General features: G+C 33.4%; 1 protein-coding gene and 1 pseudogene across 7 annotated transcripts; one reads left to right on the top strand and one right to left on the bottom strand.

The window, feature by feature from the left end:
- The first annotated feature begins 8722 nt into the window (after positions 1-8722).
- Positions 8723-11822, top strand: LOC107932461 (transcription factor ABORTED MICROSPORES). 7 transcript variants are annotated; one of them, XM_041082574.1, is made up of 10 exons: positions 8743-8880; positions 9011-9048; positions 9191-9289; positions 9376-9552; positions 9659-9737; positions 9815-9883; positions 9961-10635; positions 10715-11023; positions 11121-11297; positions 11381-11822. In XM_041082574.1, the coding sequence occupies exons 3-10, from the start codon at positions 9192-9194 to the stop codon at positions 11603-11605; spliced, it is 1809 nt and encodes a 602-aa protein (XP_040938508.1). In that variant the 5' UTR covers positions 8743-8880; positions 9011-9048; position 9191; the 3' UTR covers positions 11606-11822. The 7 variants fall into 7 exon arrangements, with proteins under 7 accessions (XP_040938504.1, XP_040938508.1, XP_040938505.1 ...); XM_041082571.1 differs by having other exon boundaries at positions 8767-8880; positions 9183-9289; XM_041082570.1 differs by having other exon boundaries at positions 8723-9048.
- A 188-nt stretch (positions 11823-12010) lies between these two features.
- LOC107932471 (probable 26S proteasome non-ATPase regulatory subunit 3) lies at positions 12011-15488 on the bottom strand (annotated as a pseudogene).
- Between the last annotated feature and the right edge of the window lie 4465 nt (positions 15489-19953).

Below are 19953 nucleotides of genomic sequence, written 5' to 3'. Positions count from 1 at the left end.
AGCTGTGAGGGAATTCGGAGTGGCCACCCGTTCTGAAAGTTTGATTTTCTTCTGGTGAACTGGACATCCTTTTATTTACGTTTGAAGTTTTAGGTTTTTAAATGTAATAAGGCTGCTTAATTATTTTTGATGGTTTTAATATGTATTACTAAGATAAGTATTACTTATTTTAACTGTTGAAATTGGATAGCTTTAGGGCACGTTTTCAAAAACAACAATTGATTTCAAAATAATACGACAACAAGCAAAGCTTCCGCAATGAAAGTATTTTCCAAAATTAATCACTTTTCCTAAAAATGACTTAATCAAAAATCGGTTTCCTAGAAATATCCATGACGTTAAGGTGTGGCAATGGCGGTATGCATGTCTAGGATTGAATCTGAAGGGAGCTTGGTACTTAAGCAGTCCGATGGACTCACCACCTCTTTTCCGGTTTCCTACCTGGTGCACAGCTTCCATTCACTTTAACCCTTAATGAATTAATCTTTTGAACATCAAGTATGATTTTCTGGACTTAGAATGGAAAAAAAAATTTTAACGTTTTTGATGTGGCATGCCGGATCTGGCCATAACTTCTGGGCTGGGTTTTGGGTGCTACAATTTATTTATAGGTTGAAAAACCCTATTCTAATCAATGTCAAATAGAATAAGTGTAGTTCTATAAGGAGTTTCGGCCTCTCACCTCCATAGATCCCCTTATTTTGTCACTATATTTATTTCTTCAACAAGTGACGGGATTTGAGTCACACAATCTCTAACAATCTCCACCTTAACACGAATTCTCAACAAAAAAGTTCTTCACCTCTTCCACAGAACCCCTAAAGAGGTATTCTTTAACAATAAGCACTAACCAAATCTAAGCAATACTCAAACTTGGTTATAGGAAGTGACTTAGTCTTCATATTCGCAGGATTATCATAAGTATTAACTTTTCTCACAACGATATCACCACGAGCAATAATATCACACACAAAATGATACCAAACATCAATGTGCTTCGTTCTCTCATGAAACATTTGATCCTTCATAAGGAATATGGAACTCTGGCTATCACAAAACATTGTATTGATCAAAAGGTCTTTACTGAATTCACCAAAGAGTCACTTTAACCAAATAGCTTCTTTACAAGTCTCAATAATCGTCATGTACTCAGCTTCAGTAGCAGACAAAGTAACTAAAGTCTCCAAAGTGGCTTTCTAGTTGATGGCGCAACCCCCAATAGTAAAGATATACCTTATGAGTGACCTTCTTTTGTCAAAGTATTTAGCAAAATTAGAATCAACATACCCAATGACTCTATCTCTAGTTTTTCCAAATTGTAAGCAAACATCAGTAGTACCTTGTAAGTATCTAAAAATCCACTAAACTGCTTTCCAATGTTCTTTGCCGGGATTTACCATGTTTCAACTAACTGTATATGATAAACTTGGACGTGAGCAAACCATAGCATGGATGAGAGATCCCACCACACTAGAATATGGAACAAGTTACATGTAGTCAATCTCATCATCTAATTGCGAAGAAAAAGCCAATGAAAGCCTGAAGTGGGCTGTTAATGGAGTACTAACAGGCTTAACACTCTGCATATTGAACCTACAAAGAAGTTTCTCAATATACCATTTCTAACTTATATGCAATTTACATGCTTTTTTATCTCTGGGAATCTCCATATCGAGTATCTCCTTTGTTGCTCCCAAATATTTCATCTCAAATTCTTTACTAAGCTAGGCTTTGACCTTTCTTATCTCTCATTTATCTTTGGTTGTTATCAACATGTCATCAACATAAAGGAGTAGATATACAAATGATCCATCACAATATTTCTTAAAATAAATACAACTGTCAAAACTGCTTCTTTTGAAATCATGAGTAGTCATAAATGAATCAAACCTCTTGTATCACTACCTAGGTGACTGTTTCAGGCCATAAAGGAACTTTTTTAGCAAGCAAACATAGTCCTCTTTTTTTGAAACTATAAAGCCCTCGGGTTGTTGTATGTAAATATCTTCCTCAAGTTCTCCCTGTAAGAATGTTGTTTTCACATATAACTACTCAAGCTCTAAATTATACATGGCCACAATACCAAGCAAGGCTTGAATAGAACTATGCTTAAGAATTGGAGAAAACATATCTATGAAGTCTACACCTGGAACCTGATTGTAACCTTTTGCAACCAGCCTTATTTTATACTTGGGTTCTTCAAGCTTGGAGTCTCTTATTTCTTCTTGAACACCTATTTACAATGAACAACCTTTTTACCCTTAGGAAGTTTCATTAGGTCTCACGTTCTGTTCTTTTGTAGTGATTTCATCTCTTCTTACATGACAATCATCCACTTTCTTGAATCTTCACATCTAACTACCTCGGAATAAGTAGATAGCTCTTGCTTTGCATCTATATCTTTAGCCACATTTAAAGCATAAGCAACTAAATCAGCCGCGGTGAACCTTGTTGGAGGTTTAATTTCTTTTCTAGGCCTATTTTTGGCAATAGAATATTATGATGATCACTATGGTGAAAAAGCAACTCTACTCTGATTTTTTGTACTAACTTGAGTAGTAGACTCTATTGTAGATCCTTGATCAATCTGAAGCTCTACCTACTTCACATGTGTGTTTAATTTCTGCTGGTGTTTATCGAAAGATTCTTTAAGAGATAAGTTAAGTAGCATAGCAGTTTCATAAAAAATAACATCTCTGCTAATCACAACTTTTCTATTTTTAGGACACCATAACTTATACCCTTTAACACCAACCTTATGTCCAAGAAAACACACTAAATAGATCTAGGTTCCAATTTACCATTATCAATATGAGGATACGTAGGACACCCAAAAAATCTTCAAATCAAAATAATCAGTAGGAGTACCAAATCATACCTCTTGTGGAGTCTTTTTCTCAATGGCTACGATGGAGACTAATTGTAACACCCCTAACCTGAATCTGTTCTTGGAACAGGGTTATGAAGAATTACCGGAGTTTACAAATTGAACAGATAGAAAATGCAAACATTTCATATCATGTAGCATTCATGTCAAAAACCAATCAAAATTGTACATATTGTCCCTTATACGAGCCCTCAAGGCCCAAAATATGCGTTAGAAACAAGTCGGGACTAAATCGTATACTTAAAGAATTTTTCAGAAAACATTAAAATTTTTCAAAGCTGCAGGGGTCACATGGTCGTGTGGCTAGGCTGTGTGACTCACATAGCCAAGAGACACGCCCGTATCTTAGGCCGTGTGGACATTCGAAATAGGGAAACACGGTCATGTCTGTGTAACTCACTAACTTGGGTCACACGGCCAAGCCACACGCCCGAGTGCTAGGCCGTGTGAGCACACTAACTTGCATTCTAAAGAAGATACAGGGGGCACACAGTCGTGTCACCTGGCTGTGTGTCACACACGGCTGAGGCACACTCCTGTGTCTCTGCCAGTGTGGACGAAAATAATTTGAAGCCACATTTCTCACCCAATTTGACACCAACCTAACTTAACATTTTTGCACATCAACAAGCCATAACAAGGCATTCAAAACAATCCAAAATCAAGTCTTAATCATGAAATATCACCACATACAACCAATATTCCCTTCGGCACCTTAAATGACAACTTAAAAACATGTCAACCAAGTATCCAAACTCACCTAAATGACTAAATACATATATGCATATTCAAACCACATTTTACTTTCTTTCATTCTACCATATCAAACACACATCAAATATGATAAGGCCACATATATACACATCAAAATATACCAAACACATACATATAATTCAATTTAAAACATATAAATATATAATTTAATTACACGAACTAACCTCGACGAGTGTACGTAGATACGGAGGCGACTAATCTGATATTTTCTTTTTACCTCAATCTAACTCTGTACAAGGTCTGACAGGATCTGCACGAATAAATTTAACTCATTTCAATATAATTCTCATTCAATTTAATCCAACATGGAATTTTGACAAAATTACCATTTTGCCCTATACTTTTAATTCCTTTGTAATTTAGTCCCTAAGCTCAAAAAATGAAATTCATGCAATTTAATCCTTACTCAAGCCTAGCCAATTTTTATACATATTAACAACAACCCATATATTTCACAAAATTCACAAATTTTACCATAAATTTATCACATTTTTTAATTTAGTCACTAATTGATAATTTCACCAAAAATATCTTTACAAAAATTGTTTATCTAACAAAAACCATTCATTTTCTATCATCAAACTTCAAAACTCAAGCATGTTCATCAATAGCAAAACCCTAATACTTTAACAATTTTGAAAATTAATTCCTTAGCTAGCTAGATTAAGCTACAACGATCTCAAAAACATAGAAATAGTAAAAAACGGGACAAAAATGTATACCTAATTGACCAAAATAAGCTTGCCTAAATTTCAAGTTTCCATGGCTAGATTTTTTTTTTTTTGGTGGAAGGTGATGATAATAGTTTTTTTTATTTAATTTATTATAACTTTAATTACTAATTCCTAAAATTAACCTTAACAATTCATTAAAATTCCAATGATGACAAATCCATGCTTATCCACTAACAACCTTAATGGCTAATTACTATATAAGGACATTGAATTTAAAATTCTATAGCTATTTAATACCTTTAACTATTAGAATACAACATTTGCACTTTAAACAATTTAGTCTTTTTTTATCAAATTAAGTATGTAAAAGATAAATTTTCTTAACAAAATTTTTATACGGTATTTTATCATACTGTAGACCATAAAATAAAAATAAAATAAATTTTTCAACTTTATTTTTGTGGTCCCGAAACCACTGTTCTGATTTCACTAAAAACGGGCTGTTACACTAATTAATCAGAAAACATGCAGTAAAGGTCGCTTCAGCCTAAAATGACTTCGGTAAACAAGCATTCGACAATACATTGAACCTTTTCCATGATTTTTCTATTCATTCATTCTGCAATGTTGTTTTTTTTATGAAATATGGCGAACTGTCAAGTATCTCACTATCCCTTCTGATTTGCACAATTCATTAAACTCATCATAATAGAATTCCAAGCCATTATTTATACGGAGGTCTTATATCTATTTTCCTGTCTGCTTCTCAATCATAGTCTTCCAAGCCTTAAATGTGGAAAACACATCACTTTTCTGCTTCAGGAAGAATACCCAAACTTTTCTAGAAAAATTGTCAATGATCGTTGGCATATAATTAGCGCCAACCCTCGAAGGCACTCTAAATGGTCCCCAAAGATCAGAATGAACATAATCCAGCGTTCTCTTCATGTTATGGATTCTTCTAGTGGATCGAACTCTATTTTTCTTCTCAATAATGCAGTGCTCACAAAACTTCAGTTTTCTAATTCCTTATCCATTAAAAAGTCCTCTTTTGGTTAATTTTGTCATGCCACTCTTACTCATATGCCCTAGATGCATATGCCAAATTTTAGTAACACCATCATCTAACAAAGAAGAAGAAGTGATGACTGCATCACCAATAACAGTTGAACCCTAAAAAACATATAACTTTGCAGTCTTTCTCTGCCCTTTCATCACGAGGGAATTCTTGCTAATCTTTAGAACCCCACTTTCAGTTGTGTGTTTGTACCCTTTTGAATCAAAAGCACTTAATGAAATCAAATTTCTCTTTAACTTTGGTACATTTCAAATGTCACTAAGTGTTTTGACAATTTCATCAAACATCTTATTTTTTATCATGTCAATACCTATGATTCCACATGAAGCATTATTTCCCATCAGAAAAACATATTTAGAATTTGTTTCATATATTGAAACAAATCCCGATTAAGACTCATATGGAAGATGCAACCAAAATCGAAGATCCACTCATCGTTTACTTTAGAGTTGTCAATAGAAGCAACTAGGAGTTCACCATCGTTTTAGTCTTCTACTACATTAGCTTCACCGGATTGTTTTGGTTGTTTTTCTTTTTGATTCGCTACCTCCATTTTGATCTTGTTCTGTAACTTATAACATTCAGACTTAATGTTCCCTTTCTTTTGCAAAAATTACAAGATTTTTCTTTGTTTGAAGATCTCAATCGACTTTTAGATTTACTACGAGGATTTCGTTCCTGAGTCTTCCCACGATTATAACCAGTATTTCGTTCTTATCTCCCACGAACAATGAGAACTTCTCCCTGAGACTTGGATCCAGCCACAAGATGCTTTATCTTGTCATACAAGGCTAAGGAATCATAGACTTCATTAATTGTGAGAGATTCACAACTATACAAAATTGTATCTCTAAAGGTTGAATGTGAATGAGGCAATAAACAATCAGAATTAACCTTAAATCCTTTTCATCATACTGAATCTCCATAGCTTCTAAGCCTGAGATGATTTCTTTAAACACGGTTAAGTGTTCGACTAAAAATGTACCTTCTTCCAAACAATGAGAATAAATACTCTACTTTAGATGCAACTTGCTAGTTAGGGATTTTAACACGCATAGCTACTCCAGCTTTGCCCATAATATAGCGGCGGTTTTCTCCTTCAGCACGTCTTGTAGAATATCATTCAGTAGATGCAAATGTTATTTTGTTAAAGCCTTTTGATCTTTATGCTTCTTCTCTAAAGCATCTTAGCTAACCCTAGTAGGGCATCCTTCAAATCCATCTGTGCAATAACTGTCTGCATCTTTACCTATCACAACGCGAATTTGGTGTTGCGATCTAACAGCGAAATGTCATACTTCATTATCGTCATTATCGTGATTGAAACAAGCAACCCGAAAAGCTTTGATACCAATTTGTTATAATTAAAGTCGATAATGGCAGTAGAATGATCGTAAAGCAATAAGAAAAAAATTTTAAGAACACACAAATTTTACGTGAAAAACCCTTTCAAGAAAAACCACGGGCAGAGGAGGAGAAAATTCACTATGTTGAAAACTGAATAATACAATAGGAGTTTCGACTACATCTATTTAAATGTTGAAAAACCCTATTCTAATTAATGTCAAATAGAAGAAGTGTAGTTTTATATGGAGTTTTGGCCTCTTACCCCCACAGATCCCATTATTTTGCCATTGTATTTATTCTTCAACAAGTGACGAGATTTGGGTCACACAATCTCTAACAGTATAATTCTTTATGTTTTAAATATATGACATGTACCTAAGGTTTGAGTCGATTTATAATGAAAATGGTCATTTTGGAACTGGGAATTTGTAAATGTCAATTTTTAGTTCAAGCATATGAATAGTCTGACACATTACATATAAATAGTAAAATGCTAAATTGTTTAAGCTATGTAATTAAATACATGTGTAAGTTGAATTGCATTTTGAGGTTTAAAGACCAAATGAGATTTGTAAATTGGTTGGTTGAGTTAAATGGTACAAATATTGAAGGAGTCTGCCTTTCATGTCTCAACACTAATCTATTGATGTCGCGACATCAGCTTTCCACATTGCAACATCCCCTGCTGAAGTCGTGATGTCAGCCTCCTGTTTCCAGAATAGCAACATTGCACTATTGAAATCGCGATGCTGAGCTTTTACCCTTGATGTCGTAACATGATCCTTTCATGGTCGCTACTCCAATTCAATAAACTTTGAAAAATTTACACTTTAGTCTTCAAATGGCCTCAGATTATCGAAAGAGCTTTCATAAGCTCATTTTAATCTCAGATATGATTAAATAACATCTTGTGATTATGTATTGAACATGATCGCATGCATAATTTGTTTAATTGATTTGCAAATGTGATCACAATTGCTTCAATAACGAATGTGACATTTCGTAGCTCGGACCCGGCAGTCAAGTCGGGTATGGGTTGTTGCAGAATTCCCATCAATTAAGCTCTTTGACCGTAACTTTAACATTTGCCGTCTTATATCATGTGTCATGCCAAGACTGTGCCACATGGAGCAAAAATAGCATTTTCTCTTGAAATTTATTTAAATATTATAGAAAATTACAAAAAAATAAAATTATATAGAATTATGAAAAATATAACAAATTACAAAAACTATTTAAAAACTATAAATATATTAAAAATTACAAAATATTATAAAAACAAATTAAAAGTATATGAAAAATTATAATAATAAAAAAACCCAAAATTTTACCATTTTCATACAAGCAATATAACACCTATAAAAAATTATAAAAAGAATAGCTTCCATCACCTATGAAAACTCTAATTGATTTGTCCTTCCACCATGATTTGGTTGGTTTTTATTGTAGTTTTTAGGGAAAAGAAAGAGTGCAATGAAATTCTTAATTAAATTGTTTTCTATTAGCATCTTTGATGAAGCCGTAGTCTCAACTATGCCTGTTCTGCCAGATGACTGCATGTAATCACTATGATCCAGCTTTGGGCTGGCCTTTACTCACCAAAAATATAAAATCTTTTGTAATTATGAATAAGGACAGTTAATAAATTCCTCCAAATGGGGAACAACCAGGCTCTTGGGATATATTGGGCAAATCAGAACGCAACTGCCTGAATGTATATAGCTTTAACTTTCGTCTTTCTTTACTTGGAAAGCCAAAGCAGCAGAGTAGTTGAGACACGAGACAATCAGTAACACATAAGCCATATTTCAACAACTTATATAAAGCAGTTAGTTAAAGTTTTATACGTAATCTTAGCTCATGCAATATTTGCTCCTTCAATATATCTCAATTTCTTTACTTTATTTTATATACCCATATATAAGTTTGAACTTCTTTCTCATGCAAGCACTGCATTTCACCTACCAAATAACAAAAACTAAACAGGCTTTCTTTCTACATATAAAAATAATGAAAACACTGGCAAGGGGTTCATTAAAACTTTGAAAGTTTCTCCATTATTGGGTTTTAAGATTTTCTTCTTTCTTTTTAGAAAATGGAGTTGGGGTTTTAAGGATGAGGTAAGTGTATCTTTGAATCGCATGATGATGCAGTTAACCATTGCTATCAACTCAACCTTGTATGCATCTTTGGTTTTGTTTTGTGTTTTGTCTGCCATTGTTCGTTTGTTGGTTTTCCTATTTCATTCAGTCAAGAGAAGCAAGCATTTCGATTTTGGAATATACCAGGTTTCTCTTTGGACTCTCTCTTTCTCTCCCTCTTTGGTAATTAATTGATTTGTCAGTTATGTATTAAGACAAAAAAGTGTCTGGTTTTTGTTATTTTTAAGGAAATTGCATGCATTTTCTGAATTTCATTGAAGGTCATTAGGATGAACATCTTTCAAAACCTCATGGAAAGACTAAGGCAGGTGGTGGGTCCTAAAGGATGGGATTATTGTGTTCTCTGGAAACTCAGTGATGATCAAAGGTTTGAGTTCAAATCATAAACAGCTGCGTGCATGTGGTGATAATATATATATATTCATATACCAATGTTAATGGATATTTGGTCAGGTTTCTGGAGTGGGTGGATTGTTGTTGTGGTGGAGCTGAAAGTATAGAAAGTAGTGGAGAGCTTCAATTCCCAGTGACAACAGTCCTCCCATGCAGGGATGTGATGTTTCAGCATCCAAAAACCAGATCCTGTGAACTGCTTGCCCAACTTCCTTCTTGCATGCCCCTTGATTCTGGGTATATTATTTAGTACCTTATAGTGCCTCTCCCTCTTTCCTCCTCCTTCTTGGTTCATTTGTGTTTTTGATGAGTTTATACTGCTGCTTTGAGAGATTGTAAACAGAAGTCATGCACAAGCCTTGATATCAAACCAACCCAAATGGTTCAACTTCTCCAATAACTCTGATCCCAATGTTTTAGAGGTTAGTATATTGATACACCTTCAAGCCCCTCATTGTTAAGCTGTTTGATATATCTTCTTACTACCCTTTTTTTGCAGGAAATAGTTGGAACTAGGATTTTGATTCCAGTTGCAGAAGGATTAATTGAACTTTTTGTTGCCAAACAAGTATGTGTGTGTGTATATATATAGTAATTTTATTGGTTGCTATGATTGGAGTCAATTCTTTTAATGTTTCAAAACAGGTTTGTGAAGATCAAAATGTGATGGATTATATTGTGACACTGTGCAACATCTCATTAGAGCAAAGCTCAATGATGAATTCAAGTTGCATGGATACACATTTCACTGCTCTAAACGCGCAAGCATTGAATGAATTTCAAGCAAAGACTCATTTAAGCAATGAGAATGACCGAAAGGATCCCATCATCAATCATTTCCAGCCACCATTGACGACAACACTCGAAACTCTAAACCTACCTTACGACATCTCCATTGATCAAATTCGATCAACCAACACCCTGCAGCAGTACCATTATCTTTCAGACGATAAAAACAGGAAGAATATGGATGTATGTGTTGAAGGGTCTCATGAGGTGTTCCTTTCGGACAAAGTTGTTAACCCACTTAAGTCTTCCGTGGATAATGGACTTCAAGAGATGGATCCATTGAATTCCATGGTGACCAATGAATCAATGGTTATCCAAGGGAATGAGAAGGACTCTATAAAACAAGAGAATGGACGGTCTGATTCGATTTCGGATTGTAGTGATCAGAATGATGATGAAGATGATGCAAGGTACCAACGGAGGGCAGGGTCCAAAGGGCAGTCTAAAAACCTTGTTGCAGAGAGGAAAAGAAGGAAGAAGCTTAATGAAAGACTTTATTCCCTTCGATCTCTGGTTCCCAAAATCTCTAAGGTACTTGACTATCAATCACTGTCTTAAGTAGCCTTAGACCGATATATATATATATGTTGTGACATTGTATATTTTTCAGTTGGATAGAGCTTCAATCCTTGGAGATGCGATTGAGTTTGTGAAGGAACTGGAAAACCAAAAGAAAGAACTCCAAGATGAGCTTGAAGAACATTCAGATAACGATAATGGTGCTAAGAAAACAGGAATGAACGGAGTCCACAAAAAGTTCCAATCTGAGATTTTCTTACAAAATGATCAAATCCCTGTGTATTTTAACCCTGAACATGACAAGGGACCAAATGGCTTTCCTGTTGGAGGTAATGGCAGCGTCTCAAGGGCACAAAATCAAGAAGTGGACACTTGTGCAGACAAGACACAGCAGATGGAGGTAATAACAAATACATATATGTTCTTGTCTTTTATTCATGTGACAATTTCATGGGGTTTTATATAATTTCTAATTAAGAAAGATGGAAAGTGTATAGGTACAAGTTGAAGTTGCTCAAATCGATGGAAACCAGTTTTTTGTTAAAGTGTTTAGTGAGCACAAACCAGGCGGGTTTGTTAGATTAATGGAGGCTTTGGATTCATTGGGGTTGGAAGTAACAAACGCAAATGTTAACAGCTTCAGAGGCCTTGTTTCAAATGTGTTTAAAGTAGAGGTAATTTATCTTAAAACAAGACATGCACCTTGCTTTATATATATATGGCTATTTTGACCCAACTAAAGTTGTAATTGGTGTAGAAGAAAGACAGTGAGATGGTTCAAGCGGATCATGTGAGGGAGTCGTTGCTGGAGCTAACCCGAACCCCTTCCAAGGGGTTGTCTGAGATGGTAAAAGCTTCAGAGACCAACAATGGTAATGGGGTTGAATGTAATTATCACAACCAACAGCAACATCTCCACAATCAGCGTATCACTTCCCATCACCACCAACTCCATCACTTCCCACCAAAGCAAGCGGCATGACCTTTTATCTTTTTTCTTTCTTCAAGTTGTGCATGAGACAGGGACTTTAGACCCTTTAGCTTATATTCGTAGAATAATATGCTTGCTGTAAGCATTTTGGTAGACAGATAAGACCATTAAGGGTCGATCTGTGGGATTAGTTTATATGTAAAAGGTTTGCTGAAAACTGAAAAGCATTGGAGCCAATCAAAAGACTGGCACCTAATCATTGATCTAAGACTTTTCTTTTTAGCGTTTCTGCAGTAGCCATGGCAGATCTTAATTTCCACACCCATCTTAAATTAAGGTGAACTTTACAAATTACGCCTCACTAATCTATTGAGTACTTTGATTTTTTTTTTTACGACCCACCATCGATTATTCTCTTTAAATGTTGCTTTGTCCCAGAGAAAACACATTTCAATATTGAAAACAATTATATACCAATGCTTCATTTGACAAAGCAAAGATGGAATCCATCAAGTATCTACTTCTAGTTTCCAAATCATTAGTTCGAATCTGCTCCAAACTGGCTGTGAATTGTAAACCTAATATCCAAATTTGAAAATTATCTAAATTCATGATACCAAGGGAAAGATAGAGAGATCCGATTTTTCACTAGGGCACTTGAAAGGAAAATAAATGCACAACTTAATGAAACCATCGTATGGTGTATAAATTTACTTTAGTATGTCACTGACTTAAAACTCATCGTCATCTTCCTCTGCAATATGCTTTGCAAGCTCTTGCTCCTGTTGTTGTCTTTCTCTCCGCTTCTCAGCACTTTCTTTCTCCTTGTGGGAGTTTGGCGGGAACCGAAGTGCACGCACTGCCTCGTTATGCATATTGAGGCAGAAAGCAATCCTAGAATTGAATACCGTTTGAGGCTCAGTCATAGAGTAGATGTCTCCAGTCTCTTTTGACAGCATACATCTACTTGCATGATCCAATATCGCATCAATAGCTCCATCTCTGATTGCCTTAGCTACTATGCTTTCAGCATCAGCAACAGAATCCAATCTAAGCTTCTTGGCAACATCAACCAGTGAGATGCGAGAATATGAGATACTTATGTTGCGTAGCCCAGTCCGAATGACATTATGCCGCAGCCTTACAATCAAATTATGGGTCCGGTCTGAACTGAAAGTACTGGAGAACTTCTCAGCAACAGATCTGAAGAGCTCCAGATCACCAATGCGTACAGCCTGAATACATGCAAACATTTATCGTGTTCTCAAAACCAGTAGTAAAATCTTGGAATTGCTGAGACTGAAGAGGCAATTAAAAAATGATTATAACTCTTGGTTTTGTGCTAAATTTTGTGATGTAGATAACTACAATGCAAAGTTCGATGATAATATGCGCGAGGCACATGACGTTCTCTCTTTTTCCTTATTGGGAAATATATGCGTGGAATATATCAGATGTTAGTCCTCTATAAAGCAAGATGAATATAAAATCAACTCTGATAAACTCAAACTCACATTTGTCAGTTCAAAATATGGCCTCAATGCTTTCTCCATCCCTTTCTGCATAAAAACAGTCCTCTCAGGGATTTCTCCTAGCAATAATCGGACGATGATTGCCCATTTGTTGCATTGAACCCGAAAATCAAGAGCTGCAATAGGGGCTTTCCGAGCAGCTTGGAGAAGACACTCTTTGGCATCAGTGTACTCCAATTGGATTGTCCTAATCTTCCCCAAGTAAAAGAGGTACCGGCAAAACTGCACAGGAGAAACTTTTGTCTTAGGATATGAAAGCTGATTATAATGTTTTTATATAACCATAATTATAAGCTATATCAATCCTCCAGGCAAACATTTCATAACCATAACTATATAACTGCAATTTACTGGTCAAAGACAAAAAAGATGTAAAAGTTTGCGACTTGCCTGCTAATTTGAGTGAGCTTCAAATCTAGGTGCCTTTGATCTCAGCTTCTCAGCTTGATCATACAAATTGTAATGGAGGTAATTGCGAAGTAGCAGGTTGAGAAGTGTCTCCTTCATGAGAGCAATATCCAAATATAAGACTCTTAACATCAGAGATATACTTCCTCAAATATCTGACAATTTACCTGACCCAGCTCGTCATGGCGCAATGTTGCAATCCGATGCAGGGATAGAAGGTTACTGTCAATGAGATATCATCATAATTAGACCTTAAATGCCATACAATACGTTCAGAGTATGTATGGTAGAAGCACAAAATGCAGAAAATTTCTTTGAAAGACAACACACATCAGAACATATATGAAAGACAACAAATAATAAAAGCCAGATTTTTATATAATATAGCTCACCCCCTAATTTCAGCAAGATCACCTGTGAGCTCATAGCAAAGAGAGTAATAGAAATACAGCCTAGCAGCTAGAACATCGACAGTCCTCCTATTGATATTCTTCAGCCGGGCAATGCTTGCAGAGGAACATGCTTTGGCCTGAAATGAGATAATATTATGTACGAGAAACATGAAATGTCCCAAGGAAACTATAGCTAATGTACCTCATTGTATTTCTTTTGATCAATCAGAAACATCAGGACAAGCAAGTAGCAGTAGATTTCTATCTCTGGCAGGGAATGTTTAGCAGGTGCTTGAGACGCAGAAGTTGCAGTGTCAACTTCCATTGCATGCTCATCTTCCTGACACAACATTCAACAATTGAGTTCTTAAAAGAACAAGAAAGACAAGAGTTATTAAATTATGAACATTTTACATACTTGCACCCAAAAGAAAAAAATTAGGTGGAAAAGAGTGCTAAAATGGAGAAGCCAGACTAGTGACTGACAAATTTCAATGACCTTAGAACTAGAAAATCTACTAAACTCGTGAAGGTGAACACATGGAAAAATAAATATCTCAACAGAGATGGTCAGTTAAGGGCCAATCATCAATGATTAACTTCAGTAAACAATCATTTATTTTATATCTTTAGCATGTTTTCAATGCTTTTTAATTAACACGACATCAAGACTAACGTAATAGGGTAGCATGCCAATGAATTAGAGTACAAAACCATAGTACAAATAAGTCACCAATTCACTTTTACCACAGGCATCAAAATCACCTTAACACTGGAGGAAAAAAAAAGCACAATAACACGAATAACTGATTAAAGCAACGCCCCATCAAAAGATTACCTTAGGAAGAAAAGAAGAAAGCCGAGTAAGGGCCTCGGATCCAGGGATAAGAGTGAAATTGAGGAATGAGGAAAGCGCAGATGCCTTCAACTTCCGCCTTAAAGCCATAGTAAGTCTTATAGCCCGCAAAATACGGCGAACTTCGCGGTCATATGCACCGGTCTCTATCAGAGACGCAATTTCCTTCAAATCTAATACAAATCCATAAAAAAAATTTCAAAATCGAGAAAAAAATCATAAGTACCCAATTCAGTAATCATTGGGAAAAAAAAGAGTTAAATTTCTACTACTAAACATAAAAAATATGTAATAAAAGGCACGTGGATATTATAGATTGATTGAGCTTACGATGCAAAGTGGAAGGAGAAAAGGAAGGAAGGGAATTGGAAGGAGCTGCTTGCTCTTTTATCTCCACATCTTGAGTCATTTTAGGAAATCTGAAACAAGTGCAAAATGAAATGAAAATAATGAAAAAAGAACTCCGATTAAAAAAGAAATGAATTTTGAAAGAGGAAAAGCTTCAATGCTAAAAATAAAAGGTAAAGAAAGAAAAAATTGACCTTGGATTCGCGAGAGGAAATCCTAGATTTGGAGCAATCTATAGCCGAGACCGCAGAGGTGCAAGTTTTTGGGTTTTCTACTGAAGTTTCTTCGGCAACAAGTCAGGAGAGGTGAGCCGGAGAAAGAGAAAAAGGCGGACTAAACGACGCCGCTTAGGTGGAAATCAACGGTCTTTCTCAAACGAAGGTGAAACGCATCGTTTGGTTTGAGAGGAAAACCCAAATATTGGGCCGAGGATGCCTATTATTTATTTTCCTGAAATCTATAACATAAATAAATAAATAAAAAGGTGAAAACATCCAAGCGTGTAGAAGGAAGGGATAGAATGTGTGAAAACATCCAAGCGTGTAGAAGGAAGGGATAGAATGTTGGATGAATTATTCGTGAATCTGTTTATATAATATTTGTTTATGTTTATTTGTTAAATTAAATAACTAAGTATGAACAATATTAATATTTTTATATTTGTTTAATAAACGAAGGAACATGAATAGAAGTGTGTTCGGTTCATTTATGTTCATGAACAAGCTCGTTTAAAAGTTTGTTTATTGGGTCGTTTATAAGCTCGTTTATTAACTCATTTATTTATTAATAATATTTTCTTATAAAAATTTTATTAGTATATATTAATAAAATTATCTTAGTTTGTATTTTTTTCATTTATAATATAATTATTAATATTTATATTTGGTTATTTTATATCTAAACAATATATGTGTGTATTTATTGTTTGTTTGTTTGTTTATTATTTATTAACATTGTTCATGAACATGTTTAATTATATGTTCATGAACATGTTTGTTTAATGTTCTTAAACATGTTCGATTAAGTTAAATGAACATGTTAGTGAACATTAAACAAACGAACATGAATACACATAATTTTAAATAAATGAACATTAACGAAAATATGATATTCTTAATGAATACAAATTGAACACGAACAAGCTTAAAAATAAACAAACGAACATGAACAGAGGTTTGTTCATTCAAGCTCGGTTCATTTACAACCCCATTTAGAAGTCTAGCCTTTAATGAATTATGAAAGACACCTGTATTTTTTAAGGCTTAATATATATTGACCTCTGAACTTGATAATTTTTTTCACATTGACCCCTAAACTCTTTTTAGATCATATTGGTCCTTAAGGTTAGCATATGTTACACATATTGGTGCTCACGGTATCACCATTTGCCTTTTTAAGAATTTGTTGATATGGACAAGCATGAGATTGACACGTGGAAAAATAAAAGGACAACACAGATTTATTTTTAACCATTCTTAAAAAAATCTTAATTTTTTTAGAAAAATATAAGAAATATATAAATTATAAAACTTAAATACATATATATATATGAATTGAAAATAAAATTAAAAAAATAATGTATATAAATTGAAAATAAAAATAAAAATTAGTTAAAATTCAAAAAATTCAAAAAAAATTAAATATATTTAAGAAATAAAAAATTTGGTTAATTTTTTTAGAAAATTACAAGAAATTATAAAAATATAAAATTCAAAAATTATATTTTAAACATTAAAGAATAAAAAATTGACCAGTTTACGTAGGTGAACTCTCAATCAACGACTGTCAATGTTGGTCAAGCCCAGTTTAACTTCGATCAACACCCAATAAATTTTTCATTATTTTTTGTTTTATTTTTCATTTTTTGTAAATTTCTCTATTTTTATTTTTTGTATATTTTTAAATTTTATTTATTATATATTTTTTAGATTAGTAAATTCTTCAAAAACAAACTGTGTTAGTATAGGAACAAATTTATGTAACAGATGTCAACCTTATGGACCAATGTGATCAAAAAAGTTTAAGGGCCAAAATTTGAGAAAAGTTACCAAATTTAGGAGATAATCTATATGTTAAGCCTTTTTTAACTTCTTTATTTGAGATGTGTGAGAGAGGGAGAAGAAAAAAAAAGGAGGGGGGGGGGAAAGGGATGAAATGGTAATAAAAAAATTTGTGTTTATTATATATTTAAGATATTACTATATATTTATATGATTTTTTATGAGTTCATAATTAGTTTGATTAAATAATAAAATACTTGAATATTATACTAAATAATTAATTGAAACTAAATTTATGTTTTATTATATTAAATAATAATTATTTAAATTTTACTATTTTATATAAATAAGTTTTATAACTATTTGGTTTTCAGTGGTGTCGAAAAATACGATTTCGGGATCTTGTTTTTGTAAATCGAGTCCGTAAATATTTAATAGGAATATTTACGAAGTTAATTTATTAATGAATTGAATTTTGGACAAGTAATTTAGCCAAATTAAAGCTTAATTGAGGTTCAAGTTCAAGGACTAAATCGTAAAGTTCAATCGCTATAGATTTTTAATTAGAAAATGACTTGATTACTTAAATTGCAATCAATGGTTTAAAATAGCAATTAGACCAAGTATAAACTTTAGAAAGTGGACGGTTAGTTAGTTAAAGAGGTCATTAACTTAATTAAATTAATTTTTATTTAACTAAATTAAGTTTAATTACCTTAATTAAGGTATATATACTTGAGATGGTGGAAGAAAAGATAAACATGCTCATCTTCTTTACTTAGCCACGAAATAAAAAGAAGAAAAACCTAGGAAAAAGCTTGGATCTTTTGGCTACAATTTAGTTATTTTTTTTCTTGTAATTTTTATGTTTTTGAGGTCATGGGAGCCTGATTTAGCTAGCCCATGTACCAATTTGTAAAATATTTAAAGTTTTAAAAAGTTTCTATTGTTGACTTCTTGAAGTTTTAGGTGTTAAATTGATCGATTTTAAGCTTAGATGTGAAAAAAAACTAAATTGTAAAGCTTAATTGATAGTTTTGTACATTAAGGACCAAATTGAATACATTTTAAAATTGATAGTAGGAATAGGAAATTGGAGGTCTCTAATGGGTAATAGTAAAATCGGATTGCAATTCGAAGTTTTTATTTGAGAGGTATGTTAGTCCCGATTTTAGGGGCTATATTGAATAAACTGAAAAAAATTGTATAAATTGATAATTGATTGCGAATTCGTTAATTATTGATAGTGCTATATGTTTCATGTTAATCTATAGCTAACATGACTCAGATTCGTCAAAAAGGAAAGGAAAATCCAAAGTTATTAACTAGTAGCTTAGAATTCTGATTTGTTTTTCTATAATTTAAATTACTTTAATTGTTGTATATTTCTATTGGTTTATATGGTAAGGTATGGAGGTAAGCTGAGACTGGTTAGCTAATTGAATTGGTATGATTATGTTTGATTATCGAGATAAAAGACTGAATTGATTAGAATTGAAAATAGTGTAATTCGATGAAAGTATGAAATTGACCTTGAATTGGGCTGAAATAAGTTATCTTATATAATAAATTGATGAATTGAACTATGAGTTGAAATGATGAAATGTGAATTGAATAAAATGATGAATTGGATAAATTGTTATCCTACTAACTGTTTGAGCAAAGCTAGATATAATTGGCATGTCATAGGATAGGTTAAGTACAGGTTACTTCCACTACATGTCAATGAGTGTTGGGCACAACTAATGCTTCAGCTATACTGATAAGCACTGGGCGTAATCTATTTTTTTTGGACTTTTCGATGAGGCATTGAGTGTCAAATTTGGTGTGTTGGTTGGATCTGTATATCCATTTGAGTCCGAGTCTAACTCAAGTTAATAAGGAATGTAAATTGTCAATTGATTGAATGTTATGAAGCTAAATCATCGATACGTATATACAATATTTGACTTTTGATATCATAAAACCATATGTATATATATACAAGTCTAGAGGACTAATATGACATTGTGACAAATCAATAGATTCGATTCGAAATATGGTATATTAATAGGATATATTCTTAAATTAGTTAATTAAGCATGTATGGATTGAATCATATGACGTAAATGATATGAATGGTATATTATTTGAATGTTTATAATTGACTTAACTTGTATTTGTTATTTGACTTATAAAATACCATTAAGCTTTATCGCTCAGTGTATGGTTTTGTTTTTCATGTGTAGGTTAGGTTTAATTTGAGATCCTGAGTATTGACTTCAGCATCCAGTTAAAATCCCAGACTTGACAATGTTGGTGAACCTCTTTAGTTAGTTATATGACATGTACCTAGTAGAGTAATTAATGGTATTTTGCTATGTTTGAGAATGTTTAAATTGAAAAGTTGGCAAATCGACATAATCATATGTATGCAAAATTTGTATATGAGTTGTGATATAGTTTGTAAATAAATTAAGTGGTACTTTTGCTAATGGTAAATGTGGATTAGCATGTACGTTGTATGTGAATGAATGAAATGTGATTAGGTAGATAATTTATAAGTAATATGGCATAAATTTATTAATGATTAGGGTACTAATGAACTTGAAATGTTGCTTGAATGGTATTGGTATTGGCTATTGATGACTTGAACATGTATGGAAAATGTTTGGAAATAAATTGCAGGTTGATGCCTATTAGAAACTATAGAAATTATAAAAACTATAGAAACAGTATATGGCGTTACGACGTCATATGAGTGTTGTCGTGGTAAGATATAGACTCTAGGCCACGATGAGACGAGGAACCCCGTCACCTCGATAAGGCCGTTACAGTATGTTATTGCACAACGAGGAACCTCCTCATATTGCAATGTTCCCTA

The sequence above is a fragment of the Gossypium hirsutum genome, chromosome A12 (genome assembly GCF_007990345.1).
Source record: "Gossypium hirsutum isolate 1008001.06 chromosome A12, Gossypium_hirsutum_v2.1, whole genome shotgun sequence".
NCBI lineage: Eukaryota > Viridiplantae > Streptophyta > Magnoliopsida > Malvales > Malvaceae > Gossypium > Gossypium hirsutum.
The sequence above is the reverse complement of the archived record's forward strand: the minus strand, read 5'-3'. Positions and strand labels throughout refer to the sequence as shown.